Source organism: Melopsittacus undulatus, chromosome 15 (genome assembly GCF_012275295.1).
Source record: "Melopsittacus undulatus isolate bMelUnd1 chromosome 15, bMelUnd1.mat.Z, whole genome shotgun sequence".
In the NCBI taxonomy this organism is placed as follows: domain Eukaryota; kingdom Metazoa; phylum Chordata; class Aves; order Psittaciformes; family Psittaculidae; genus Melopsittacus; species Melopsittacus undulatus.
The window spans coordinates 3683779-3711164 of NC_047541.1; the positions used below are offsets into that span (position 1 = coordinate 3683779).

A 27386-nucleotide genomic window follows, 5' to 3' on the forward strand; every position below is an offset into this window, starting at 1 on the left:
GTGCTCTGGCTCCAGGACATCTCTCAACTTTCTGCTCACTAACACTGCAGTAGCAAACCTCACCATCCTGTGTCCCAGGGCACAGGAACAGGGTGGCTGAGCAGCTGCTGTCACTGGCTTCACAAAGCAATGTGTTGTCTGCTTCCTGCACCCCTCTCTGCAGCCTGAATCCAGGCTTGGAGTCCTTGAGCAGTGGTGCAAAGGGGACAACAGACTTTCCCCCAGGCCTCTTACTGCTGGGCAGAGCCTCCACATCCCAAGGTCTGGATGAGGACAGGGCATTGCCCTGGGATAGCATCCTGCAGGGGGAGGTGCCAGCAGAGTCTGGCACTCCTGGGAAGTGAGGGGGCTGCCCTCGCATCAGCATGGGAGTGGGCAGGCTCGTTGGGAGCACTTCTACCCGTGCCTCCTCCCGGGCACACTGCAGGCAGGGACCCTCTGCTTGCTGCCTGGCACCAAGGGTGCAGTTCTGATGGTCCTGGGCCCAGCGGGGCTGCCCACAATGGGAACTGCTGCTGCGAATGGTGTGAGCAGGGCTGGTTGCAGCCTCCAGCAGAGCAGAGATGACACATCTGCATCGCCCCACTGAAATCAGGGGCTGCAGGGGCCATGGGAGCCCTCAGAGCTGCGAGGCACTGGTCAAGCCCTGGGATGCTGGTCTCCTGTGGGGAAGAGGAGCCCTGAGCGCTGCTTGCTCCAGAGTCAGGTTTGCACTGAATCCCACCAGGAATGTGCTCCTTGGCTCCCTGTGCTCAGCACACTGCAGGAGATGCTCAGTGACACAGCCCCTCGGCAGACCCCTGTGCACAAGTGCCAGCAGAGTTCTCCTGTTCAGGGGAAAATTTTTCCGCCCTCCCACTTGTGCTGCTGGAATCCACCAACCACAGGATTTACTGGTTTTCGGCTCCAGCACAGCTCCAGCCATATTGGGCTGTAGAAATAAGGCAGCTCTAATGTTATATGTCACCTGCACATAACCCGGGCGTTCGAAAAAAGCCAAACCACCAAACCCACACCACCACCACGTCCTCTCCATACACAAAACTCCATCAAAATGAGCCTGGAAGCCTGGCTCCTGCAGCCCACCTTGTTCCTCACTGGCCTCAGCTTGCTCCTCTCGCTGGGTAAGTGCCATCTCGACCCCTTGCATGCACACGGCTGCCAGGGGACAGCACCCAGGCTGGGGAGAAACAACCCTCTCTGGCCAGGAGCCCCCTGCCCGCATCCCATCCCCGTCTGTCCGCAGGGATGCAGCTAGGAGCGCTGTGCCGCAGGGATGGGGATGGAGGTGGTCCGAAGGGCAGCCTGCTCAAACCCACCAGCCAGGGTGACCTGAGGCACGATGGGGCATGCTGCGGCTCTGTCTTATCCTAAAAGCATAGTGCATCCTGCTTGCTGAGGTCTGTCCGAGTGCAGGGCTCTCTGCATGCCAGGAGGGGTGAGGGCTGCAGTGGGGGTGTGGGGCACCTCTGGCTTTGCCTCGCTGGGAAGGATGTGGCTGGTGGGCTATGGGAGGCTTGTGGCTGTCCTTTGGTGTGTGGCTTGCAGGCTCTGGGCTGATGGTGCTGCACGGGGTGGGGGGGAACCATGGTCTCTGCCCCGGAGCCAGCAGCGTGTGTCAGCAGGTTTGGGTCCACAGGGATTGGGAAGAGGAACGCATCCCTTTGAGGTGCTGTTTGCACTGTCCTGGAGCTCCCGGTGGGCTGCCTTGGGAAATGGAGGATAAAAAGCCCAGTGAGCTCTGCTTTAGAGCCTGCGTGTCGTTTTACCTCCTGAGCCCTGGGTGCAGGGTGTAGTGTGACAGAGCATTTGGGAGCCTGCACAGCACCAAAGGACTCAGCCTGGATGGTGGCTCCTAGGGGGTTTAGAGGGGGCTTTTCCCACTTCTGCTGTGCCCTGGCCATGGCAGGGTTTGGACCTGCATATGTAGGTGCTCCCCAGGCATGTGCCCATGGTGTGCTGACTGCCTGTGACTGTCACTGCAGAGCCTGCGGTGCCCCCAGGATGCAGCACAAGGCCACCCAATGCAGGCACACAGGGCTGATGGGTGCTTGAGCCCATGACCCTGTGCAGGGAGCCCTGCAACCAGGCCTGAGCTGGGAAGGGACCTCCAGGGACAAGTGGCTCTTCTGTCCCACCCTGGGCTGCAATGGGGCAGCAAACTGGGACACCAGCCTGGACACTTCCTCCTTCCTTGGCTGCTGTGGCTTGTCCCCATGCACCAGCTCTCCCCATCCCTGTGCCCTGTGCAGAGGCTGGATGGATGATGCTCAGCTCAGCATGAGCAGGGAGCCATCCCCAGGGGCTTGGCCATACCTGAGGGCATCCTTCAGGTGGTTTCAGGATGCTGCTGACTTGGCCCTCCCAGGTGCAGCTCAAAACAGCCTTATTTGCACCTTGGGAAAGCCACTTTTCCCTGGCTGCAGAGCCTGGCCCCTTTCCTGCCCTGCTTGCAGATGGAGTGGATTAGCCAGCAGAGCAGCCTTGATGTGCACCCGGCTTGGCCACAGGGCTGGACTCAGGAGCACCTCAGGAAGAAGGTTTGAGCAAAGAGCAGCAGCCAAAGGGGAGAGGTGAGGTGATGGGAAAAGCTCCTGCTGCCGGTGTCACTGTCCCTGCCTATGGGGTGCCATAGCCCCCATTCACAGTCTCATCCATCCATCTCTGTCCCCGTGCTTTTAGTGGCTCACCCTTAGAGTTTGCAGTAGTTGTTTGCACAGGAGTCTGTCTCAGCCCTTTACAGGCTGGGGAGAACATGCTGGATGCAGGCACTGGGGTTCTGGTACTGATGTGGCACCCAAAAGGAAAGGAGCAGAAGAGGGACAGGGCACAGACACCCCATCCCTGCCCAGGCCCTATCCTGCCCTGTGAGCTGCACCAGGCATTGCCCCTGTTCTCCCTGCTACAGCAGGGCCAGGGTGCAGGGACTGGCCTTGCCCCCCCCCCAGCAGTGACTGAGGTCTTGACATGGGCATTCCCAGCTGGAAAATCCTTGTGCGAGCTCCACTGGGAGGTAGGGGAGCATCTGCATTCCCCCTGCAGCCCCAGGGGCCGGTCCTGGCAGATCCCAGACCTTGCTGCTGTAGTGCATCCTGCTGGGAATGAAATGTGATGAGCACAGCCATAAAGTGCTCTGTGTAAGTGGTGCTGAGCCCCGTGTGCTGATGCTGCATCCAGCCCTTTGTGTTATCGATCCTGCAGCAGGAGAGCCTCTGCTAAGTGCAAGGAGCAGGGCTTGCCTGGAGTCAGCAGAAGTCAGCCGAGCCAGGCAAGGCAGAGAGGGGTCACCAGAGGACTGATGATCCTTCTACTCAGCCAAGGAATGGTGCCAGGGCTGGGGATGCTCCCTCCTTGTCCCCAGTCACTGCTGTGCAGGGAAGCCCTGGTCCTGGCTGGATGTGCCTGGAAGGCAATCCCAGCCCCCAGGGTGAGCTCTGCCAGCAGGATGGATGCTTGTGCCCCTTGTCTAACCCCACATTTCTGCTCTTCCTCTGCTCCCTGCAGCACCCACAGGACTGGGGATGGAGGTCATGGCTCCTGCCACCATCAATGCCTTGAATGGCTCCTCCGTGAAGCTCTCCTGCACCTTCAACTCCTGCTACAAGGTGGAGAACAAGCAGTTCTCCCTCAACTGGACGTACCAGGAGTGCAGGAACTGCTCTGAGGAGCTGGTGAGTCCTGCTGGGGCTGGGGATGTGCTGAGAGAGAGGTCCAGGGATCAGCTTGAAGCAGTCATGTGCATTCCTTGGGGTCTGTATGTGTGCTCGTGTGACCCAGCCCTTTGCCACAGGGAGAAATAGCAACTGATGGTGTAAGAACAGTGGCAGCAGAGGTGCTGTGAGGAGGGGCTGTTGCTGTGGGAGTGTGCAGCAGTACATGCAGGGCAGGGGGATGCCTGGCACACTTACATAGCCTGCCCTGAACAGCATCCTACCTCCTCCTCCTGCCCAGTTCCTGCAGTTCCGGACGAAGATCATGAACAAGCAGCTGGATCGCTTTGGGAACCGCGTGGAGTTCACGGGGAACCCTGCCAAGTACGACGTGTCCTTCACCCTCAAGAACGTGCAGCTGGAGGACGAGGGCACCTACAACTGCTACGTCCTGAACCCCCCGGACCGGCACAGGGGCCACGCCAGCATCAGCCTCAAGGTGCTCACCAAAGGTCAGTGATCCCCTCTGCTGCTCTGTGCTCTGCCTTCACCCCAGCAGTGGGAGTGAGCCCTGCCTGTTGCCAGTGGCTCCCACTGGCTGCTCCAGCTCATTCCCTGAGCCCTGTCTCTGCAGAGCCTCCAAAGCATGACTCGACGGTGGCTGTCATCGTGGGCGCTTCTGTAGGCGGCTTCTTGGCCGTTGTGATCCTGGTGCTGATGGTGGTGAAATGTGTGCGCCGGAAAAAGCAGCAGAGGCTGAACACAGACGACCAGAAGACAGAGGAGGAAGGGAAGACAGATGGTGAAGGCAACCCAGATGAGGGCACCAAGTAACACACCCCCATCCCTCCTTCCCTCTTCACCCTGTACAGCGTGACCCCTTCATGTGCTTCCCCAAGCAAGGATTTCTGTCTTCCCCAGAGCATCCCTCCTTCCATCTAAACACCCAACCCAGCCTGGAGCAGGGCGCAGAGAGCAGGTCCCTGGAGCCTGGCCACAGCAGGCAGGGCTGGGGATGGTGGCTGAAGCACATCGGGGCTGCCCTTGGGGCTCTGAGTGCCAGAGCATTGCGTGTGCCCATGGGGAAGTGCTGGGGACAGGGTGGTGTGGGACAGGGGTGATGAGCATGGTCCCCATGCATGGAGGGGATGGAGCAGCAAGTGCCAGCAGGGGCAGAGAGGGGCTGGGCTGTGGGCCTCAGCACCCTGTCCACTAGAAGAAGAGAGAAGGAGCCAGCGGCCAGCACTGTCTGCCCTCGGGGTTACATCTCACCCCCAGGATGTTCCTGTGGGTCCGAGGGCACAGGCACTGATGTACCTGTCCCTAAGGGATCCCAATAGCTGTCTGTCTCCTCCTTGCAAGTCCTGTGTGCCAGTGCTGAGGGTGCTGTGACAGAAGCTTGTGCTCCTCAGGGACTGTCCCAGCCTGCTCGGAAGCTGGGTAATGACCATTAGCTCACACAGTGTCTCTGAGCTTTGCTGCTTTTCGGAGCCGCTAATGGCTCCTGGTGTGTAACGGATGTTCCCTTCTGCCTCTCGGGCTATTTTTGGGTCTGAGCATCTCAGCCAGAGGTGCTGGGCTGACTTTTTGTGCTCGTTTCCTTCTTAGGGAGGGTAATTCTAATGGAAAATGCTCTACTGATGTGCCAAACCGAGGTGGTGGGGAGTGGTGGGGTGTGACTGCTAGGGACAGATCACTGCTGGGAAGAGGAGGAGGTTTGGGGCGCTTGCTGGGAAGGACTGGGCACAGATGCAGGACCCTGTGATGCTGAGATTGCCTTCTCCATCCTCCCTGCACAGCACTGCACAACCTGTAACTGCCATGGCAAAGCACTGCCAGCCTGGCCAGCCCTGGGCCCTGCAGTGCTGGCTGCTGCTGCCTCAGCCCCATCCATGGTCCAGCTCTTGCCCTGCTTTGGCAGCTCCCTCATGCGCCCCAGGAGCTGCCCTGTGTGCTCTGCAGTTTGTTATTAATGGTGACCTGGGCAGCTCATGGGGGACAAGGGCACGAGCGAGCGGTGATCCTGGCTGGTCCCATCCTGTGGTGGTGCAGAGGGATGCAATGAGCTCAGGGTTGGGACTGGAGATGCCGCCTGCCTTAGGCAAGCCCCTGGGCTCCTGTACAGGGCCTGGTGGGTGAGCTGTGCTGGATGGAGCACATGGGGAGCTTGCCTTGGGGCTTCCTGTGGGTCAGACAGGGAAGTGCCCCCTGCCACACTGTGCCTGGGCTTTCCTTCTCCTATGGCAGACAAGACATGGGGCAGGAGAGGGGCAGTGCATGGACACCATGGGCCGAGTGACAGAGGTCACCTATTAGTCACTGTTGGCAACACTGCCAGGGGAGAAGTGAGACTTCCCCCACAGCACCCAGTGCTGCTGCATCCCGGTGTGGTGCCATCCCAGCAGTGCTGTGGGCAATGCCATCAGGCCCTGGGGAGGAAGGGATGTCCATGTGCTCCCTGCTCTATCCTCATCGCTTCCTGCTCCGTCTGCACTCCCCACCCTGCTCAACCTCGCTGGGCTCCACGCCGCTCCCCTTCCCATCTGCAGCAGGAATGTGCTGTGTCTCCATGTGGCTTCCCTGTCTCCCATGGGGTTTCCTGCCCCAGGAGAGTCGGGATGGGGCTGCCTGCCCCTCGCACCCCCGTGCCGGATGGCTTTCCCTGCACAGTGCCAGTGGGGAGCCAGCTGCCAGGCTGGTTCCCCGGGACCTTATCCTGCTCAGAGCCAGGATGTGAATGGCTCCATGCGGGATTGAGCTGGCAACTCTGCAGCCAAAGGCCTCTGACTGTTGCACATGAGCAGTCTTGCATCTGCCTTTTCATTTCTTCCATGCACTGTCCTTCGATTGCAACTTGCCAATGCATTTGTATGTACATAGCTGTACACACCAGAGAGAATCTCTACAAATATATATATATACACACAGAGGAGGCGCTGGTATCGGTCGTGACTGTAGTTTTGGGTTTGCTCCTTCTGATGGGTTCGTTTTGCACTCTGCTGAGTGTAGGATGCTTTTTCTTGCTCTTTGTACAGTTAAACAAAAGAACAACAAAACACAAAGTTTGCACTCGATGCTTTTGTGCTGGAGGGGCAGGACAGGGTCCCTCATCTCTGCTTCTGTCCAGAGGGACAGGAAGGCTCCTGCTTTGGTGCCAGGGCATGGCTCCATAGGGAGCACTGCTCAGTGCCTGGCAGGTATAGGCTCAGCAGGCTCCAATGGAGCTCAGGGCACACACAGGGTGATGGACACCCATAGCCAGGCTGCTTTCCAACTTAGCAACCCAGCAATGCCACCGGAGCAGTGCAGCAGAGCGCAGTTACAGGCACATCCATTAACCTGCCTCGGTGCAGACACAAGGGTGAGTGCGAGGGAGCTCTGGCAGCTCTCCTCAGTCCTGCCTCTCCCACCTGCCCTTCAGCTGGGGCTGCTGAATACCTGCACATCCCAAGTCGCACACAAGCAAGATCTGGCCAGCACAGCCCTATGCACCTATGCCTACCTCAGTGGTGATGGTGAGTGGCATCTGCAGTCTCTGCTCTCCCCACTGCTGCCTGCTCACCTCGCTGTGTGCCCGCGGGGTTAACCCTGCAGAGAGCTCTCAGCTCCCCTCAGGCACCTCTCCATGCCAGCAGGAAGGGCACCAAAATCACCTCTAATGCTCTCCAGCTGACTCAGCCCTATAAGTGCTGGGCTGGTGCTGGGGGTACAGCCCTGCCAGCAGCAATGAGTCCCTGGCCTGCACCTTCAGAGGGGCAACTACAGCAAAGGGGACAGGAGGCACCTCCACCAGAGCTGCTGGCAAGAACCTCATGAGGAAGGCAGGTGCTGTGGGATCATGGAGGAGAGCCCCGTGGACATGCTAAGGGTGAGTTCTAACCGCTGTGAGGAACCAAGGGCACTGACTGCACCATCCCACAGTGCTGTGGCTTCACAGGTTCTCCAGAGCCGGGAACGTTCCCTTTTACAAACTGCATCCATTTCCTTGGACCAGGTGGGATTAGAGGTGTTGAAGAGCAATTGGGGGGATAGCAGGGACCTCGGCTCAGTGCTCTGCAGAGCCTTGGGGCACTGCTGGGTGCTCGGTGGGAGCGCAGAGCCGCTGTCCCTGCGATGCTGCCTGGAGCCTGTCTGTGGGGCTGGGAAGTAATGAGGGAAAGCCTGGTAAAGGAGACAGCTTGGGGCAGGGAATTCCAGGAGCTGAGGGGTGTGAGGGGCACTTGGGGAGGGTCCAAGGAAAATGCTGGATCAGGAAGAAACTTTTCCTGGGACACGGGGCAGTGTCTCTTGCAGGGGGTGCCTGGGGACACTGCTCCTCTTCCCCTGCTTGTATTAAAGGGCCCATGAAAGGGGGCGAGGAACCTGCCCACCCCGAGGGGCAGCTCTGCTGGTGGATGCTGAGGAAGCAGCGGGCAGGACGCTCTGCACTGGAACAAGGAGGCAGGGAGAGGGGAAAGCATCGCTCCGAGGGAGAGCTGCAAGCAGCGGAGCACTGAGAATGGCAAAGGCAGCCGAGCACTCACCCGCACTGTGCGCTCCCGGGACCTCCGGCTCAGCTCCAGCCCAGGCTGGTCCTGCCGTGGCTGATCACTGCGGGCGCCTCCTGCCCGCTGCCCTTCCCGGGCTGCCAGGACACCTTGTCTTTTAAAGGTCACAGCCAGAGGACCTTGCAGTAAACATAAGGTGCTGATGGGAAGCTCTGTTCCAGCGTTGCCACCTCCTCCTCCTGCCTGCTCCTGGCCCGGGAGCCCAGCATCCGCTGGCTGTGGGAGGGATGGGGCCGTCCTCCTGCTGCTGCTGGGAGTGCGGACGGGACAGGATGCTCCAGGGCAGCCGGGGCCGGTGCTGCGTCTGCTGCATAGAGCTGGAAAGCTGCAGCCCAACTGCTCTGCTCAGCCCTACCCAGGTACCCACGTGGAGGGAAACAGGAGCCCTGCTTGGAGAGCAGCCTGGCACTTTAACCCTCCCCCCTCCATTAGTGTGAGGTGAGAGGGAGTGAGGGGTACCCAGGGGCTTCACAGACACTCTGACCCCTCTGCAGGCTGTGAGCCAGCTGGCAGGACCCCTGCACCCTTCTTCCTGTCCCCCTGAGTGGTGACAGTGTCCAAGCATGGTGCTTGCCCTCCCTGGAATCAGACACAGCAGCTTTGTGCTGGACTCAGCAAAACAAGTTCCGCTGAGCCACTGTATCCCTGGTCCCATGCCGGACATCTCAGTATCATGCTAAAGCCCCATGCAGGGCCAGCTGCTCTGTGTCCTTCCTGGCCACGGCAGACACTGCTCACTGAGGTCAGGCTGCAGGACACCAGAGCCTTTCCCAGGCCTGTGGCAGCAGCAGATGTCTCATGAGAGCAGTCAGCCGAGGAGACTGGCGAGAGCTGCCAAGTGTGACAGCTCCATCAGGCTCCTGTGACAGGCAGCATCCCGCTCTGAGCCCCAGGCTGCATGGCCAGGAGAGCACCGCACCAGGCTCAGAGCCCTGCTTCTGTAGAGACGTCAGTGGGAACACAGTGGGCTGCAAACAGGAAGGAGTTCATGCATAGCGACCTGTCCCTTACCCAAGGGTATGGGTGCTACTCTTTCATGTCCCCAGTGCTGCAGGTCTCTCTGGTCCTGCTTGCTGGATGCTGGAGGGTCCAGCCTCAGCCTCATCTACCCCCCTGCTTCAGCATCAGTGCCTGTGGTCCTAGCAGCGTCATGCATCCTTGCAGGACAAGAGCTAGCTGTATCCATCACCTAGCTGTATCCATCACCTAGCTGTATCCATCACCTAGCTGTACACAACACCTATCTGTATCCATCACAGCAGCCCGCCAACACACCTTCTGCTGCATCAGCAGTTCTCTCCACACTGCTCCCGCAGTGCCGGCTGACAGCGCTCCCCAGCCTGCTCTGCCTGTACTTTTCCTGTCTTTGTTGCCAGTGCTGCAGCTCTAACTCCTCAACCCACAGGCACTGCTGGCATCCTCTGATGGTCCCCTGGGATGCCCCTGTGCCCTGCAAAGCCTCCTGCTTCCCCTCTTCCCTCCTACTTCAGGTGGGGAAGAGAATGAGCTGCAAAGAAGGCTGGAGTGGGGCTGAGGAGTCTCTCAAAGTGCCCTGGAGCTGATGGGCCACAACAACACAGACTTGAAGGCAGAGCCCTGTGGAACAGCTGCTCTCACACCTGAAAAGAAGTAATCCTGTTCAGGGAAGCCATGCTGTAGAGCTGTACCCAGCAAGGGACATACTGCCGTACCCAGTCACTGGACACATGCCTCATGACAGCAAGGACTCCAGCTGAAGAAACAGTCAGTCCTGTTCCTGCACGGTGAGCACAGCATCACCTCCTCCCGCTTCTTGCCATGCCTGTTATCAGGATGCATCACGTCCAAATCACGGCTCTGCACAGGGCTCTGACCATCTAATGGATGCGGGCTCAAAGGTAAAGCTCTATCTTTGCACACTGTGTCGTTGGAGGCCTCCATTAGGAGGGCTTTTTTTGGATGTGGTCTGCTGGAGGTTAGTTCTAATGGATGTGGCAGTGCAGGAAAGGTGCTTGAGACGTAAACTTATGCAGCCAATTATCCCGGAACAAACCCACAGTGAGAAAACTAAGTTTGCCAAGTGTTCTCTTTGGCGCTGGGCAGATTCCCTTGCACCCGACTTTGCGTCCCCCTCTGCCATCAGGGACAGCGGCGGTGCCACGCTCCTGAGGTGCGCTGAGCGAGCGCTGACCGCAGCAGGGCAGGGGAAGCCGCAGCCTCAACTGCTCCTTGTCCCCTGCCCGGGCGGCCCCAGGGCATCCCCGCAGGAGCTTCCCCTGACCCCCGGTGCGGTGCGAGGATGCGCGGAGCGGAGGAGCGGAGGAGGGCGCAGCGCTGCGCGGCCCCGCCCGGCGCGGCCCCGCCTGCCCGCAGCGGGGGTGCCAGAGCCGGGCCAGCACGGACCGCACCGCAGCCATGGCCCGGGGCTCGGCCGCCGCCCGCCGCCCGCCCGCACCGCGCCTGCTGGCAGCGCTCCTGGGTAAGGGGCTGCGGGAGCCGCATCCTCCGGCTGCATCCCGCTTCCAGCCGCTCCCTGCGCCTTCCCGAGCCGGGGGGAGCCTCGCTTCGCGCTCAGCTGCCGTGCATCCGGATTGCCCGCACCGGCACGGATCGGACGCTGCTGCTCCGATGGATTTCCCCTGCACGGGCGCTAATGCAATGATTGCTCTGCAGACGGCGAGCCCGAAGCACTGAGGATAAGTGACTTGTCCAAGGTGACTTCGCAGCCGAGTCCGAGAGCGGACTCTGAAGTCCTGGCTCCAGCCCCCTGCCCTGCCTGCACCATCGCCAGAGCTTCCTCCTGCGAGCACTGCGGCTGCATCCCGCTTTGCCCTGCTCCGCTCTGCTGCTCTGTGAGCAGGAACCGCGGCTACCTGCCTGCTAACGTGAACCGGGGGAATAGCCGTAGGGAAGCGGTGCACTGCTTCAGCGCAGCCGCCAGCACGCCCGCCGACAGGTCATTGTCTTTACAGTTGGTTTTGTAAAACACCCATTTGCATGCGCTTCTCCGCGGCGCGGGGACGAGCCCACACTGCAGGGCTCGGAGCATGATGCCCAGGCCTGTGTCCAGGGATGCCCGAGCTCCCCGGGTGCAGGAGGGAGTTTGCAGCCGTCCCCTCCCTGCTGCAGCTCTTGGGGCTGGTTCCAAGCCACCTGCATCAGCCCTCACGCTCCGGCTGCACTTCTGCTCGTGTAGGTCACCCTTGTGTCCACGGACACAGAAAGCCTGAAACCAAGGGGTGCCTTTGCAGCACTTGCTGTTGGGAAGCTCCTTTGAGAAGCATTTTAGAGGGCATAGTTCTTAAGTTTGCTTTAAGTGAGCTGGAGACACGTAAGGGTAAATACCTGGCTCTCTGCAAGATTCGGGTGCTGGTTGGAAGTGCCTCTGTAAATAGAAGCAGTACAAGCTGCTTTTGGCACAGGGGTGGCTGTAGAGTGGTAGGAGAGACTCGGAGATGCTCCTAACAGGGCACCTGGGGTTTGAGGTCCAGGGTGTGGAGATGGGAACCTGGTTCTACAGCTCACCCAGGTGGGCTGGGAGCCTAGAGAGAGGTGTTGGGAAGAGGAGAGTGTTTGAGCAGGAATCTGTGTCTGTGTGTTTTGGGATGCTGTGCTCTCCAGGGATCAGTCGTGGGCTCCTGGGCGCACCAGGGAGCTGGAGCACATGTGTCCTCAGCGCCCATGGGAAGGGGAAGCCCGTGTGTCCTGTCCTACAGCAGCTCAGGCTGGCCTGGGAGTTCCTTGCTTCTAACCTGGGTGGAGAGGAGCCTGGGCATCCCACCAGGCATGGGTTGCTGTGTGTGCTGGGAGCTCTCATTGATTTTTATGGGCAAGGAAAGTTTTTATAGTGGTGTTTTCTCACAGATAGTGGAGGTGTCCTATGGCTTTTCAGGTGAATTGTAGAATCATAGAACAGTTAGGGTTAGAAAGGAACTAAAGATCATCTGGTTCCAGCCCCCGTGTGCCCTTTCCATTCGGGCAGTGATTCACAGACCGGGTTCATGATGGGCCGCAGGAAAAGCAGGCAGCTATGGGGGAAAGTCTTGCCCCGGGTCCTGGTGCAGGCTGGAGTGCTATGACTGCTGCTGCTGGGGCTAGGTCCCACGTTGCAGCATTAAGCACATAGCTCAGTGGCTCTGGGACCCTCTGTGGGGCTTGCCCCAGAGGCTTACCCTTAGCAAGAGGCTCTGGCAGCAGCAAGTGGCTGCTCCCCGGTGTCCCTCCGCTACCTCTTGGTTAAAGCTGGTCCCTGCAGGCATGGGAAGTGGCCTGGAGCCCCCAGAGGGGCTTGCCCTGGGTGCTGAAGGCTGGGGCTCGCATGGTGGGAAGTACAGCAGCTTTGGGCACATGGACAAGTGGCAGCTGGTGTGACAGGTCCAGTCAGCAACCTCCCGGCCTCCAGACATCGTTTCCTCTGTGCTTTATTTAGAGGTAACATATCAATTCTGTCTTCCTGAGACCACAGCATGACAGGAAGAAGATCAGCCTCCGCTTACCCCACGCATTCAATTCAGATTGCATTCATGACGTTGTAACGGTGGCAGACAGGATTAAAAGTGTCACAAGCTGCAAGGAATCATCTTTCCTGTAAGTAACTGTCAGCTTGCAGCACCCTGCCTGCTCAGGTGTGCCTGCGGAGCCAGGCATCGCTCTGCTAAGTCTTACTCCAGGTAGCAGCATGGTTCCGCAGGGATGCTCCTGGCTGTGAAGTCCCTCTGTAGCATCCGCAGGGCTGCTCTCTGAGCCTGACAACTGCAGGCGGCCTCCTTCTGGTGGGAAGCACCCCCTGATGGTAGCCAAAGCCTCCGGAGGGGAATGAAAAGTGCTTCTTTGTAAAGTTAAGTAACTCCTCGCCTGCAGTGCTTGCAATGCAGCACTGCAGCAGGGCCAGAAGCCCAGGATGCAGGGCTCGGGCTTGGCTTGGGCTGTGATGTGCCTGGGGAGTTGTTAGCACAGGCATGTGTGGGAGAATAAATCAGCAACTGAAGCAGCTTCAGAGAGAGGGGAATCTGAAGCTGAGGGCAGCGTATCCAAGTTAGGGTGGTAGTGGAGCTGGGGACCAGCTGATAGCTGCAGGGAGAGCTGTTCCCAGTGTGTTTTGGTTGTCCAAGTGCCCAGGGAAAGCTTTGTAAAGGTGACTGAGGTTTGGGAAAGGGCAGGACAATGCTCGCTGGGTTGTACCCCAGCTTGGCCATACCACATCATACAAGCAGAACAGGGCTCTGGTGTGATGGGGAATGGGGCTGCTCTGCTGGCCTGGAGCAGAGCATCCCGTGCCCCCTGGAAAGGGTTTGTGTGGACACTGCTGCCCAGCCTGGTGTGCATGGGAGCAGTGCATGGTGCCTTGCATGGGACCCGGAGCTTTGAGGCACAGCTGGGCTTGTACCTGCTCCTGGATGCGGGAGGAGAGGAGAGGGAGAGCTGCCTTCTGCAGCTTGAAGGTCATCCCTCTTTACCATGGGAGATAGGCTCTGCACGGCGGGCTGGGGGTCTGCGCTGCACAGCAATGCTAATCAGTGCCCCAGCTCCCAGCTTGAAGAACACAGAGCTCTGCTTTGCTTTGGGCGCTTCTCTCCCCCTTGAAGGTTTAGCTGGAGGCCTGTGGATAACATGCAAATCAGGGCTTTCATTTGCATACTTCATTCGTGGTGATAATATGGTTCCCTTTGAATCCGCGCTGCTCTGTGGGTTCTTCAGGAACAGGTCCCCTATCTCTGCCTAAAGCTGGGACAGGCACGTTTGCTCCTGCCATGCCAAAGTGAATGAGGGGTGACAAACCCATCCCTGGGCTACAGGACGGGAGATGAGCTCATGCCCCTCATGCTGAGTCTATGGGGAGCAGGAGGAGGATGCCGTGGGTCCCTGGTGGAGCTGGGAGCAGGACCTAAGTGGTGATGGCTGCATCCCGCTGCCTGCCATGAGCTCACTGGGAAGGGATCCCCACTGTGGCTGGTGCTCCAGCTGAGGTCAGGCTGCAGGGGGGGAGCAGTTGTCCCTCCCATGTGCCTTTCTCCTCCCTGCCCCATCTTTCCTCAGGTACACATCCACAGCAAGCCCAGCAGAGGCTGGGCTGCATCCCAGTCCCCAGTTCAGCAGGCTGGACTTCACACTGGTGCCATGCCCTCACTGTCTCCTCCCCTCTCCCTGCCAGGTTTGCATGTCTTCGCCCTCGCCTTTGCCTTGGAGGTGTCAGTGGGAAAAACCAACACTGTGATGGCTCTGAATAACTCCAATGTCCTGCTGCCCTGCACCTTCACCACCTGCATAGGCTTCCAGGACCTGATCTTCACATGGTATTTCAACTCAACAGAGATGGTGGGTTGCTCTCTGGGCTTTGCCTCTGTTTTATAGGCAGGTTCTTTTGTAATTCCTGGTTCTTGCAGAGTTCCCTTTCTCCTCTCACAGGATGCCCATTCCTCCAGCTCTCGGGGGGTCAGGGCTGTGCCAACAGGGTGACTCAAACACCTTGGTACCTCTGTGCTTTTGACACAAAGCTGTTCTGCTGCCCACAGGCTCATCTCTTAATGTAAACTGACTCACGTGCAAGTCTGCCCTTTGGGCAACATAGGGTTGGTTTTCTCTTCCTGCACTTGTTCTGCAGTAGTAAAGGTTCTGGATTTGCTCTTCAACTCCTTCTCAGGAGGGCTGGTTTAGAGCAGGTCCTGCAGCCCTGTACATCCCTACAGCAAGGGGGTTCTCTGCCCTGGGGTTCTCCCATCCTTTGCATGGCCCGTAACACCACTGCAGGGCAGGGCAGGTTGATGGCTGCTTCCACAGCACTGTGGGCTCTGTGCCAGGCTCCCCTCCACAGCCATTCCTGCTTTACTGGGGCGTGCAGGGACATTGCCATGTGTGTCTGTGTGCGCAGAGCGCTGGCAGGACACCTTGGGCCTTTCCCTCACTTGGGACTGTTGGGAGCCCATCCGATCCCACATCCTGCATCCCTGCCCCTGCAGATTTACCATGGCAAGATAAAGAGCAAAGCCTCAGAGCCCTTGCTGGTGGCACGCAACCCACGGGTCGAGTTTGTCGGCTCGACGACCAAGAAGGACAACAACATCTCCATCCTCCTGAAGAACGTGGACTTCAGCGATGCTGGGAAGTACACGTGCCACGTCAAGAACCCCAAGGAGAAGAACGCGCAGCACAACGCCACCATCTTCCTCACAGTGGTCCAGAAGAGTAAGTGCTGGCCAGGGCTCCAGTGCTCTGCGAGTGGCACTGGGACAGTGGGGATGCAGATCCGCACTGACCCCATCCTGGTTGTGGAAGTGCATGGGGTGTCCTGGCTTCTTGGAGGTAGTTGGCATCCCCGCAGGGCAAAGGTTGGCCTTGTGCCCCTCTATGTGGGTCCGTAGTTGCTTTGTGGGTGGGGGATCATGCAGCTGGGAGCTCCCTGCTCCCATCCTGAGGCCCCTCAGCACCTTCTCTCCTGCAGTGGTGGAGGCAGACAACACTGTGACGCTCATCATCGTGGGCGTTGTGGGGGGGCTCATCGGCCTCCTCATCCTCTTCATGCTCATCAAGAGGGTTGTCCTGTTCATCATCAAGAAGACTCAGGATGGGAAGTGAGTGCGGGTCCTGGCACCCTTTGTTGGGTGCTGCTGTGGGGCAGGGCTGCAGGGGGTCGTGGTGAGAGGGGCTGGAGGGGGCAGGGGGTGTGAGCTGCCTCTGTGCCCTTCCCCAGGAAGGAATGCCTCGTGAGCTCCTCGGGCAACGACAACACGGAGAACGGCTTGGCTGGCTCCAAGGCGGAACAAAAAGCACCACCAAAGGCATGAAGCAGCGGCACCCGTGCCCCAGCCCACCCTGCAGCGGGGACAGGGGCCGAGCCTTCCCCTTTTGTTTTCTTTCCAAACTGCCAATGCTTGAGACATGTTTCTATTACACACGTGCCTGCGACCTGCACTGCTTCTTGGAAGAGACTTGGGCTGCCATGGGGACTGGGAGCTTCTTGTGGACTCGGACTGGGATGCTGCCGGGATGGAGGGAGCTGCCTGTTCTGCAATGAGTGAAGGCAAGAGGGTGCTGGGCCGGCAGGGAAGGGGCTGGGGAGTACCGTGGGTGCTGTGATGGATGGTGAGCAGGGGTCCCGACGTGCCTGGGGGTAGAGGCTGCGAGGAGCTTGGGGTGTCTTTGTGTGAGTGGCAATGCAGAGCTGGGGCAGGCAGGAGCTGCCTGCCTTGTGCAGAGTGTGTCTGGGGCAGAGCACGGGTGCCCAAAGCTCACCATAGGGGCAGAGGCTCCTGCCTTTGCTGCAGTTCCTATGGGTCCGGCACAGGAGGAAGGGAGGAAGCAGGGCTGACGAAGCAGGGCTTGGCTTCAGCTCTTGTAAGCACACTTGAGAACCAAATCAGTGACTGTCAGGGCTGTCATCGCATCCCTGCAGGGGCTGGGTGCTGTGCTCCCACCATGGGGCAGGCTGGTTCCTCCTGCAGGGCTGTGGGGACCAGCAGCCAGGGCTGGCCACGTCGTGGGGTCACGGCTGGCTGCAGTGGGGTGTATAGGGCCATACCCCAGGGGCAGCGGGGCTTTCTGGGGGGTGCTCCCTGGGTTTGTGCTGCTGCTCCTGCTCCTCCTCCCCTCTTCAAAGCCCATCCCGCAGCACACTCAGAGCAGGGATGCTGCCGATGCTGCCTCGCCAAGGCTCAACTTGTTACACAGAGGTTTTCTATATGAGACTCCAGTGGGAATGCAGCATTTCCCCATCACCCAAGGAAAACTGTGGCACTCCATCTGCGACGCAGGGAGGAGGGAGCACAGTGGAGCCCTGGCGAGGGCAGTGATGCTAGGGCTGTGCCAGCCCATTCCTGGGCCTGCCACCAGCCCGCTGGGTGACCTTGGGCAAGTCACTCTGCCTCTCCATGCCTCAGTTTCCCCATCTGTAAAATGGGGACAATAACACTGCTCTACCTCACAGGGGCGGTTGTGAGGCTTCCTTGGCTATCATTTGTAAAGTCCTTTGAGATCCTCGGGTGAAGGGGGCCACAGAAAGCCAAAAGGGTACCTGCAGTGGGGACTCAGGCAGCCCAGCCCCGTTCCTAAGGGCTGTAGTGGGATGTGAGACAGGAAGAAAATGAGCTGCTCCTACAGTTGAAGGTGGCAATGTCCTTTACGATGCGATTTGTTCCCTACTCCCTTTCATTTGTGGGTGGCTGTGGGTGAAGCTGCAGGGCAGGCAGCTCCCCCATCCCCACTTCACACTGGGAACCACAGCCAAGCCATGCCCCTGGCTGCAGGTGCTCTGACAGAGGTGCCGGAGCGGACGGTAGGTGAGGATTAGGTGGGCAAAGCAAACCAGGTGCTGCCTTCTGTGGTGACTGCTGTGGAGAGGTCAGGCCTGCTTCTGGGGTGGTGGCACAGGGAGCTCCCTGCAGCCTTCACCATGGGGCACCCCACTGTAAACTGGGGACAGTAAATCTGACCTACCTCACAGGAGGTGGGAGGCTCCCTGCATGGCTTTGCAAAGTGCTCCCAGATCCTAGGGTGAAAGGCACTCTGTAAATGCAAGGTATTGTTAACGCACCATTGTCATAGTGAGTGTGGGCAGCAAGGCTGAGACCTCCTGGCTGCCCCAAGAGAACCCCAGCCCATCCTTGGAGGAGACCTTCTGTGGGGGGAAGGAAAGGACGTTTTTAAAGACCTATTTTTAGCTGCCCCAATCTGTTGGCCTTTTTTAGCCGGTATCTGGACACAGTTCTGGATATCACAGGATATGCAATGCTGTTCTATGCATGGATTACTCCTCTGGCTTGATGGAAACAGTCAATATAAGCACTTCTTGACACGTAACTCTATATGCATATGTGTATGGATGCTGTTCATAGCACAGGGGGGCTCTGGGCTGCTTTGGGTGCCGGCTCCTGTGGGACTGCTGCTGTCACAAGGGCTTTGGGGGGAGTCTGCAGGGGCTTTCTGGGGTGTATGGGAGAGGGGGCCCTGCTGGAGGTGCGTGCTGCAACAGACACGTATGTGTATCAGCATATCTAAACCCATGTAGGAGATGCCTGTGAGTGAACCCAGGGTGTGTATAACATGCTGTGTGGTGACAGCACATTTTTGCACTGTAGAGGTTTAGCTAGCTTTGCCTTGAATGAAATAAACTTTATGTTTAATACAGAAGCTAGAGGCTGGGTTGCTGGATGTGTTTGGGTTCCCTACAGGCATGCTGCATTGCAGACCATGCATAGAGGCAGAGCAGCACTGATTCCCTTGTGTGCTGAGCACTGGCCGTGTTTAGAGGGTGCTTGGGGGTATTTCCCATTGGAAAAGGCTCTGAGTGCGGCTGCCTGGAAAGCAGAATCCCTCCTTACCACATTGCATGGGAATGGTCCCTATTTCTACACTAGAGTTGATTTAAAGGCATGCCTGATGTCCACATTTGTTTCCAGTAATTAAAACTGGCCCCATTCTGAGCAGCCTGAGTGGCCGAGGTCCACGTGCAGGAACAGGTTGGTCACAAGTCAGCAAATAAACCCCTGCCCTGCGCTGGGAAAGCAGCTCCTGCAGAGCACTGGGTACAGTCAGAAACACCCTTGCAAGCAAGAGGGACAGAGCCTTCAGCGGCTGCGTGAAAAAACCATACACTCTTTTAATGGGGTTACTCCATAGCACAAACATCATTTCTCCCTATAGAACAGGCGTGAGCAAAGAGCAGCTTCGCCCTGCAGGAGCCTTCCTGCCACAGCAGGGTCAGCACCGGCTAATAAATTAATCCTTCTGCGGAAGGAGCTTGAGCTGCTCAGATCCCTCCGTGGTATCAGTGGACGTTGCTCCGAGCTGCCCTTTGCCTCCTTGGCTGACCTCTGGTGTGCTAAACCACAGCCTGGCAGTGAGGGCTTGGGAGGCACCACTCACCTTTTGATGCCGGAGCTGAGGCAGCCAAGGGTGTAGGGATGGGGAGGGAGGTGTGAGGGCAGGGGAAGGACCTGTCCCAGCAGGTCTCAGAGCTCCGACTGGAATGAAAGAGAGAGGAAATGGTGAGATTTGAAAGGGCATCTGAAACCAGGAGCACAGAATCACATCCTTAAGGAGCTGGCTCCGCTCCATGCAGAGTCCACGGGTGCCCTTCCCCACCACCCCAACCGCCTGTGCTAGAGCAGCCGCAGGCAGCAGTGCAGCACTGACCCTCCGCACGGCGTAGATCCAGTTGAGGTAAGCACGGACGCTGGTGTAGACACCGGGCATACTGGGGCTGCCACAGCCCTCGCCCCAGCTCACAATGCCCACCACTTGCCAGTGCTTGCCGGAGTAGAGCAGGGGCCCTCCACTGTCTCCCTGCAAAGGGTAAAGCATCAAAGTGAAGAGCCCCCATTCCCAGCACATTGGGTACCAGTGCTCATGGCTGCAGCTTTCCCAGCCCCTGAAGGAGCTCTTTCCTCCATCGGATGGGAACCAACCTGGCACGTGTCCACCCCTCCCTGGGGCAGGCCAGCACACAGCATCTTCTCGGTGACCTCGCCATGGTAGGCAGCAGCATTGCAGCTCTCCTCATCAATGAGCTTCACCTCCGCCTGCTGTAGGACCTCAGACAGTTTGCCTGCACACAACGTGGGGCCTCAGAGGGAGCCCTGGAGGGAGCCCACCGGCCCTCATCCTGCGAGTGGTGCTGGGGGGACTGTCCCACTCACCGCGCTTCTGCGTGTAGCCCCAGCCTATCACCCACAGGGGTGTGCCTGGCTCCAGCTCCTCATCGAAATAGGGCAGGCAGATGGCCTTGCTGCTGTCTGCAATGGGGACAGGAAAGGCAGGAGGTGACTGAGGAGGGTTGTGGGGAAGCCAGGGCCATGCACCACCCAGCACCCAGCTCCCTCCTCATATGTGTCCCACTGAGGTCCCAGCCTGCTTGTGGGGCTCTTGCTCCGAGGAGGTACATGCCATAACTCACCTGAGACATGCAGGGGAGCCTGCAGCTTCACCAGAGCAATGTCATTGTCCTTGGGAGACGAGGGCATCTCCCCAGCCAGGAACACCTTCTCCACAGCAAGGGTGCTGGTGCCTGAGAGGAGGTTGGAGCCGGCCTTCACACGCCAGCTCTGAACAATGGGGTTGTTCCTGTGCACAGACATGCCTGTTATTGCTCCCCTCTTCCCTCTCACTGCAGGGACGGGCAGCAAAGCCTTGCCTACACTGTGCCCTGCACAGCATCATTGCACCAAGGGGCACAAAGCCATGTTCATTGCAGGAACACCCGGTTTAAATCCAGGTGCTGAGGAGCCGACTCACTTGAAGCAGTGCGCGGCTGTCAGGATCCAGCTGCGGTCGATGATGCTGCCCCCACAGATGTGCTCCTTCTTGTACTGCAGGCTGACCTGCCATGGCCAAGCCTCGATGGTGGCTGGGCTCCCCCCCAGCACACGGGGAGTCCTGATGCTCTCCCCACAGCCTTCTGCTGGGCAGCAGAGCAACAAAGCAATGGGTCAGCTGCAGCAGAGGGGAGGGAGAGAGCATTGCTCTGCCCTCCTCTGTCCTCAGGTAAGTGGGTCAGAGGCTCCCGAGAGCCTGGTGACACTGTCTGACACCCCTCTGTGGGCCACTCGGCACACCCCCTTTTTGTTCTCTGTCTGCACATCATCCCTGGCCTTGGTTCATCCATTCCTTGCCTCCTCCAGCCCACCGAGCAGATTAGTTTAATCAGGATAGTTCAACAGCAAAAGTAAACCCATCCCAGCAGCTGGTTAAGCCTCTCTTAGGTGTTCCATGTCAGGGAGGTTTACACTGGCTTAGCAAGGAGGTTAGCAGTAATGAAACCCAACTTCTCTCAGTGTGGGAATGAGGGAGGGCCAGGGCTTGGGTCATAGCTGAGTTCTTGCAGCCACAGTGCGGCACATGGGGACGTGTCAGGAATGGGGAGGTGAAGTGGCACAAGGTGCAAACAGTGCCATGATACTCACTGGAACAGAAGAGTGAAACAACAGCTCCAGAGAGGCATTTCCTGGGAGAGGGAGGAAAAGGGGTCAGTGGAGGAGGGCTCTGGCTCAGCAGCAGGATGAGGGCACAGTGACCACCTCCTGCACAGCTCCATCACTCACCGGCCTGGCTCGGGCATCTGGAGGCTGCCGTTCCCCAGCACGACCTCGCGGGGAGGCAGGGGCTGCCCAGTGCCTGCTTCCACTGCTGTGAATGTGGGGTTGCTGGAAGACACGGGGGGGGCAGGTGAGCCAGCACAGTGGGTGTGTGGTCCCAGCACAGCACCAGTGTGCACCACACGGGCACTGCAGCCTGAGCACCTCCGGGACCATGGACACCCAGCAGGTTGGGCTCACACTGAGCCAGAGGTGGCCTAACCCAACCTTTACAACTAGGTCCTAAATGTTTGCCTCCAACAGAGAGCTGGTGAGCAAGGGAAGGAGCAGGAGTGTAGGAAGGGAACGCAGACCCTGTCCAGTGAGCAAAAGAAAGACTCATAGAAAATGGGGTTTCTGGGGACAGGGGCACAGGGATGCCAAAAGAGACATCCCTGAATTGAGGGGCCAGGATGTGGAGACCTGGCACTGGTATCAGGACCACGGGTAAGAGCACACTGGAGGAGTCACAGAATGGTTTGGGTGGGAAGGGATCATCCGGTTCCAGCCCCATGCCATGGACAGGGACACCTTCCCCTAGACCAGGAGTACCCGGATCTCAGCTGTAATCAGCTTCAGGTGAATGCAGGGCTCCAAGCTTGCTGCTCAGGGCAGTGCAGAGGCAGATACAGGTGTGTTTGTGGAGCTTAATTGCAAATCCTGGACCCAGCCCTGCCCTCCACACCCCAGCCAAGTGCTGCTCTCATGGGGCTTTTAAAAGGGAGTGCAGGGCAGTGTTTCCCCCCTGATGGGTTCTGTGTGTACTACAGGAGGGGCTGCTTTGGTGAGGTGAGTGAGCACCCTCAAGGAGGTGGGGTGAGGAGTAGGAAGAGGGCAGGGGATGGAGCAGGGACACTGGGAACAGTGCTATATTTGTGTGGGAAGATGCCAGGGCTTCTACCACAGAGACCAGCCAGCTCTGAGCACTCTGTGCCCTGGGGATGGGCTGAAACCATTAGCACAGGGCTTTGAGTGCTTTATGAGTAAATAGACCCCCACTCAGAAAGAGCTTTTATGGGAGAGGGACAGACAAATCAGTGAGAGAGGTGTGGAGAAAGCAGCCATGTACCTCCTGTAGCCCATTTGCTCGCAGGCTGCTTTTGCCAACATCAGGTTGAAGTGGTCATGGCAGATGCAGAACCAGTCTCCAGTGTTCCTGTTAAGCACCTGCAGGATGGATCTGTCTTTGGAAACACGGGCTGGAGACAGACACAAAGGCAGCTTTGTCATGGGTGACTCTGGCAGGCAGCAGCTATGCCCCTTTGGAGCCCAAGCAGGGTGTCCTGGACTCACCCCCTGCTAGTGGCCCCTCAGGGACCCACTGGGGACAGTTGGCCTCATCCTCGCCCTGCAGACAGTCCACATGCCCATCACAGACCTGCTGCAGCGGCACCAGCTTCAGGGGCTGTTTGCAGAAGAAGTAGTATTGGTCCAGGTAAACCTTGACTGCAAGAAATGGGGTTCAGCAAGAAGATCCCATCCAAGCCCTGGATCCAGAGCTATGTTTGCTGTGCAAAAGGAGCAGGGAGAGGAGAGCAGGAGCCATACCCAGGAACCCAACTGCAACCAGGCAGGCGAGGGTGAGCACCACTGCCAGGACCAGGATGCCGATCCGCTTGAAGGACTGCAGGGAGGTGGAGGCTTTGCCTCTCGGGCTGGGACCTGCAACACAAAGGAGCGTGGCCCTGCTTCGCCTGCCCCAGCCTGGCAGCACTCGTGCCCCCAGCTCCCACAGGGATTACCTCTGCCATTGAGCCGCTCGGAGGCTAAATCCTGCAAACCAGAGGGGGAAAGCAGTTATCAAGCTGGAACTTGAGCAAGAAGCGGTTGGTGGATGCGCAGGGTCTGCAGGAGTGTGGCTGGCTGGTCCCATGGCAGCTCCCATGCCAAGAGCAGAGATAACAGGACCAGGCACCCCAGAGAAAGCAGAGGATCAGCTAAGCCTGGGCAGGCACAGAAGCTGCTGCATCTCTGGCTTGCTCAAGGTCTCTGGGGAGGATTAGCAGGGGAAGTGCCTCAACCTACATCGGAGGTTGCTTTAGGGCTGCTGAAGATGGAGGTGGCAGCAAGGGGGTGGCATGTCCTGGTGCAACACTTGGCTCTGTTGCCACCCAGCATCAGCGGCTGTGTTGTCCCTTTGAACACTATCTCTGCAATTCCAGTAACTGGTTATTAAAGTTATAGAATTACTGTCATTAAGGCACCAGGGACTTAAAAAGTCATAGGTGTTATGAAAGCACTTTCTGATGTGCCAGGAAGCTCTGAGTGAAAATAGAAGTGGTGGAACCCAGACGTGTCACCATGGGGGGGGGTTATATTATCTGCCTGGCCCAGTGTGGGGTCAGAAACCGAGTGGCACAGCCTGCATCCTCCCTGGCACGCTGCTGGAGAAACCAGCCTGGCCCATGGGAGGGAAGGCTCTGCTGCTGCTAGGACACGCAGCAAACACAGCCTGGGAGCAGTCAGCGCAGGAGGAAGTGGTGGAAGAGGCATTGATCCCACTTGATCTCTTCAACATCATTTTCATGTAAGAACCCCTCATATGGGTGATCCTCGGTGGGCTGGTGCTAGGCAAAGATGAGAGCCCCTTTGGGGGGTCTGAGGTGGACACTGTTTCTGTTGCCTTGTTTTGCAGCTATGCTCGTGCCATGCTCTTGAGCTGCTTCCTGGCAGCCTGTGCCTTCCTCCTGCATGCCCTTCCAGCCCTGAGAGAACTCTTCTCTGCTCTGGACTCACAGGTAAGAGGAGCTGCTGCCCTTCGGGAGCACACACTTGTCTCTGGGCTGCAGACCATTGTGTTTGTTGTCTCAATGAGAGCAGTGGCCCCTGTGCCACTGCAGGGCTTGGAGCTTTGAACAGTGGTGCCATGAGACCAGGGATGCAGTCAGGCTCCAGCCCAAGGCAGGTAGGAGGGAGTGACGGAGCCCCCCCTCTGGTCCCTGTGTTTGGGCATGTTTAGCCATGCACAAAGACTTTATTAGCAGGATTTTACAGGCAAGTGACAAGCGATTATTTGTGGGTTAACATACAGAGATAGCTTGGATTTCATGTGCTGCTAGCCCAGCCATCGCTGCCTCTTCATCGCAGCCCTGCTGCATGGCTTGGGCTCCCAGTTTTGGCTGCTCCCCAGCCTGGGAACAAGAAGCACAGGGGAGGACTGGATCCAGCCTGTGCTGACAGGGCTGTGGGTCTGTGATTGTGCCCCAGCATTGCTCCAAACAGCAGGGCTCATCTGGCACTGATGCTGAGCACGGGCAAGACATGCCAACTGCTGGGATGTGGAGCTCAGCTCTGTAGGGAGCAGGAGGGTAGGGTGGGATGGTGAGGGTGTCTCCTGGACCTCCTATCTCATCTGCCCTTCCCAAGCTGCTTATCTGCAGCACCTGGTGCCTGCAGGAGTTCTGGGACGTGGCTCAGCTTGCTCCCAAACACCACCTACATCTTCCTGTGCATCCAACCAGGGCACGTAGGGCTGCTCCTTCCTCTTGTGTCACCGTGAGCCCGGACCATGGGATCCTAACGGTTCCTGTCCCAGGACCACGGCCACGAGGGCTCCTCCAGGCTCCACAGCATGGCTGGGGCTGAGTCACTGCAGCAGCTCTGCTGCCCCTGCCTGCCCACAAGCTGCCTGTGCTTGTGCCCATCACATCTGGTATCAAGCTCCTTTCCCTGTGCAGGTCTGGATGCAGGTGGGAGGGATGATGCTGTGGTGCTGGCCACTTCCCACCTGCAGAAGTCATTTCCTGGTGTTGATTTGATTTCTTAATGTGTTTTCTTCCATCCATGAACTTCCTCAGTTTCAAACAGATTTGCAGCTTGGGGCTGCCCCAGGGACTGCCTCTCCATCACTGCCCACTTGCTCCCAAACCCATGCTACAGCAAGAGCTGCACTGGTTAGATTCCAGGGAAGGCAAGAGCTGTGCCAGCTCCTTGTGGAGTGGAAGCACATGATTTCCTGGAGAACTCGAGGCTGCCGTAACTAATTGAGGTCTCTTGCTGTATTCATGTTAATGCCTCTATGGCCAGTCTGCACTCCAGCTCTGCAAGCACCATCCAATGAGCCATGGTGAACTTCTGCACTCTCTTGGATATCCAGGGGTGCAGCCAGGTTCTTGCTGCTGTTCCTCCACACTGTGTGGCTGTAAGGTGCTGTGATGCACTGAATAGCTGCTCCTGAATGGGGTGGAATGTTCAATGCAAACCCCAGCTCCAAAGGCTGTCGGGTGCTCGGATCCCGGGCTAGCTCCTTGGCTGCAGGAGATTTAATCCCTGGGTTTGTGTAGCCACTGATGCCATGCAGGTGAGCAAGCTCCCTACCCTGGAGGGATTGATGTCCTGATGTGTTGCTGGCCGAGGGTTTTATGCTGGACTGCGAGCTGGGCTGTACGTGCCTGCCCTCTGTTAAGGAAGGCTTTTCCTCCTAAGGAGGGGCTGCATGCCAGGCTGGGGTTTGGTGGTACTGCCTCTGCTGGATAAAGGCACTGCCAGAAGCCAAGCCAAGCATGTCCCTTGTGCTGAGCAGTGGGACCAGCAGTCCTGTGGTGGAAGCACTGGGGGACAGGGGACTGGGCTCCTTCCCTGGCATTGCCTAAGAACCAGCCCCTTCTCAGGGCAAGGAGGGGGATAACAAGATGCTTCCCGGTGGGGGGAGAGGGCCAAGCAAAGCACAGAGAAATGTGGGAGTGAGGGCAAAGCGCCGTGTCCAAGAGCCATGGTGCAGTGTTGAGACAGGTAGAATCATTCCCTGTTGGGATGCTGCGGGGGGCTGGGAGCAGGGAGCAGCAGCTCTTTGGAGCCTGGGCTGCCCCATCACCAGTGACCTACTGCGGGCAGACCGGGTCTGCGAGTGCAGGAGCCATGGGGAGTGTGGGGGGCTGGGGGTGCCATGCAGAGAGGGGCAGAGCAGTGGGTGAAGCTGTTGGTAACTCACCATGTTCATCCAGCTCCGGCGTGGTCCTCAGCCTGCAGAAACCCAGCCAATGTCCCCAGCTGGGACACGGGGAGGCTGCGGGTGCCCAGGGAGCTGGGCCAGCGGTGCTCCCACCACCCCTGTGCCTGTGCTGCTCTGCCCACACTTCAACACTGGGGCAGGACCGCCCCAACACTCCTTAAAACCCACGGCAGGAGTTGTGAAACAGGAATTGTGATGTGTGCGGTAATACAACACCAGTCTATCAGCAGCTCGGCGCCTGCTGTAATCTCCTGAGCATCGGCCTCTGGAGGTGACTCACCTGCAGATCTGTCACAAAATAGCTTATCAGGAGTGAACTGACTGGATTTTTCCTGCTCTCCAGCTGATGATAAGAGAAACCACAGCTGTCCCACTCTCCATCCATCTCTTCCGCATCGCACTGGGCTGTTTTCAAACAGAGGTTTTAGTAGGTGGAGGAGGAAAGGACTTTACGTGTGAGGTTACGAGGCCATTGTACCTTCTCAGGTCACTCAGTCTGCCTGTCCCTGTGCAGCCTCAGGTTGTGATTGACACAGGCAGGCACCTCGGGAGGAAAGCGAGTGGGTGCCCATGTGCTGGGTGAGCTCACTGGTGTTGCACAAGGTGTGGCTGGCAGGGCTGGGTGCAGAGCGGGGCTCTTACAGCCCCCAGGTTTCGATGCTGTGCCCATAGGCTGATGCTGAGGCTGCTCATGGAGCTGCGTAACACTGATGCAAAGCTGGGTTATGTGTCCAGGAATGATGGCTTGTGATGGGGAGTCGTTTGCTTACCCTGCTGCTGAGCAGGATGGGCTGTCAGGATTAGGGATCAGGAGCTGGGGTCAGCTGGCTGGAAAGCCACGTAGGTCATGCAGGAGGTGGTGCAGGATGAACCAAGCAGCTCATTATCCTCTCCTTTTGTAATGAAGCTTTGCCAGTGGTCAAGCAGAGCTGCTGCTGCCATGTGTGTGCACTGAGACCGTGGAGCATCCCGACCTGCAGCTTCTCAGCCAGGGAGCTGTGCCATCACTGTGCCATCGCTGTGCCATCGCTGTGCCAGCTCACCCTACTGCAGCAGGGACTCTGAGGAGAGCAGGCAGCGCATCCCACAAGCCTGACCAGAGATCCCGGCATCTGCGTGTGGCTTTGCAGGTAAGGACTCACTTCACCCCACACTCACTGCAAGAGCAGCTCAACAGATGGGTGCTGCAGGCGTC

At 58.3% G+C, this 27386-nt stretch overlaps 3 protein-coding genes across 8 annotated transcripts; 2 read left to right on the plus strand and 1 right to left on the minus strand.

Moving 5' to 3' along the window:
• Window positions 1-701: 701 nt before the first annotated feature.
• On the plus strand, window positions 702-5604 carry SCN2B (sodium voltage-gated channel beta subunit 2). 2 transcript variants are annotated; one of them, XM_005143494.3, is made up of 4 exons: window positions 702-1124; window positions 3505-3671; window positions 3952-4162; window positions 4285-5604. In XM_005143494.3, exons 1-4 carry the CDS (start codon window positions 1055-1057, stop codon window positions 4482-4484), a joined length of 648 nt encoding a protein of 215 aa, XP_005143551.1. In that variant the 5' UTR covers window positions 702-1054; the 3' UTR covers window positions 4485-5604. The 2 variants fall into 2 exon arrangements, with proteins under 2 accessions (XP_005143551.1, XP_030899981.1); XM_031044121.2 differs by lacking the exon at window positions 702-1124 and adding an exon at window positions 2042-2573.
• Window positions 5605-10026: 4422 nt separating this feature from the next.
• SCN4B (sodium voltage-gated channel beta subunit 4) lies at window positions 10027-18059 on the plus strand. Of its 4 annotated transcripts, none has more exons than XM_031044101.2 (5): window positions 10027-10074; window positions 14328-14491; window positions 15133-15358; window positions 15615-15744; window positions 15864-18059. In XM_031044101.2, exons 2-5 carry the CDS (start codon window positions 14390-14392, stop codon window positions 15955-15957), a joined length of 552 nt encoding a protein of 183 aa, XP_030899961.1. In that variant the 5' UTR covers window positions 10027-10074; window positions 14328-14389; the 3' UTR covers window positions 15958-18059. The 4 variants fall into 4 exon arrangements, with proteins under 4 accessions (XP_030899961.1, XP_033925428.1, XP_030899962.1 ...); XM_034069537.1 differs by lacking the exon at window positions 10027-10074 and adding an exon at window positions 10592-10655; XM_031044102.2 differs by lacking the exon at window positions 10027-10074 and adding an exon at window positions 12639-12763.
• Window positions 18060-18740: 681 nt separating this feature from the next.
• TMPRSS4 (transmembrane serine protease 4) lies at window positions 18741-26305 on the minus strand. 2 transcript variants are annotated; one of them, XM_031044114.2, is made up of 13 exons: window positions 26171-26305; window positions 22983-23013; window positions 22789-22902; window positions 22534-22686; window positions 22310-22439; window positions 21208-21309; window positions 21070-21110; window positions 20402-20564; window positions 20064-20230; window positions 19807-19902; window positions 19576-19715; window positions 19304-19453; window positions 18741-19131 (listed from the first exon to the last, which is right to left on the minus strand). In XM_031044114.2, the coding sequence occupies exons 1-13, from the start codon at window positions 26177-26179 to the stop codon at window positions 19120-19122; spliced, it is 1308 nt and encodes a 435-aa protein (XP_030899974.1). In that variant the 5' UTR covers window positions 26180-26305; the 3' UTR covers window positions 18741-19119. The 2 variants fall into 2 exon arrangements, with proteins under 2 accessions (XP_030899974.1, XP_030899973.1); XM_031044113.2 differs by having other exon boundaries at window positions 20402-20567.
• Window positions 26306-27386: the final 1081 nt, after the last annotated feature.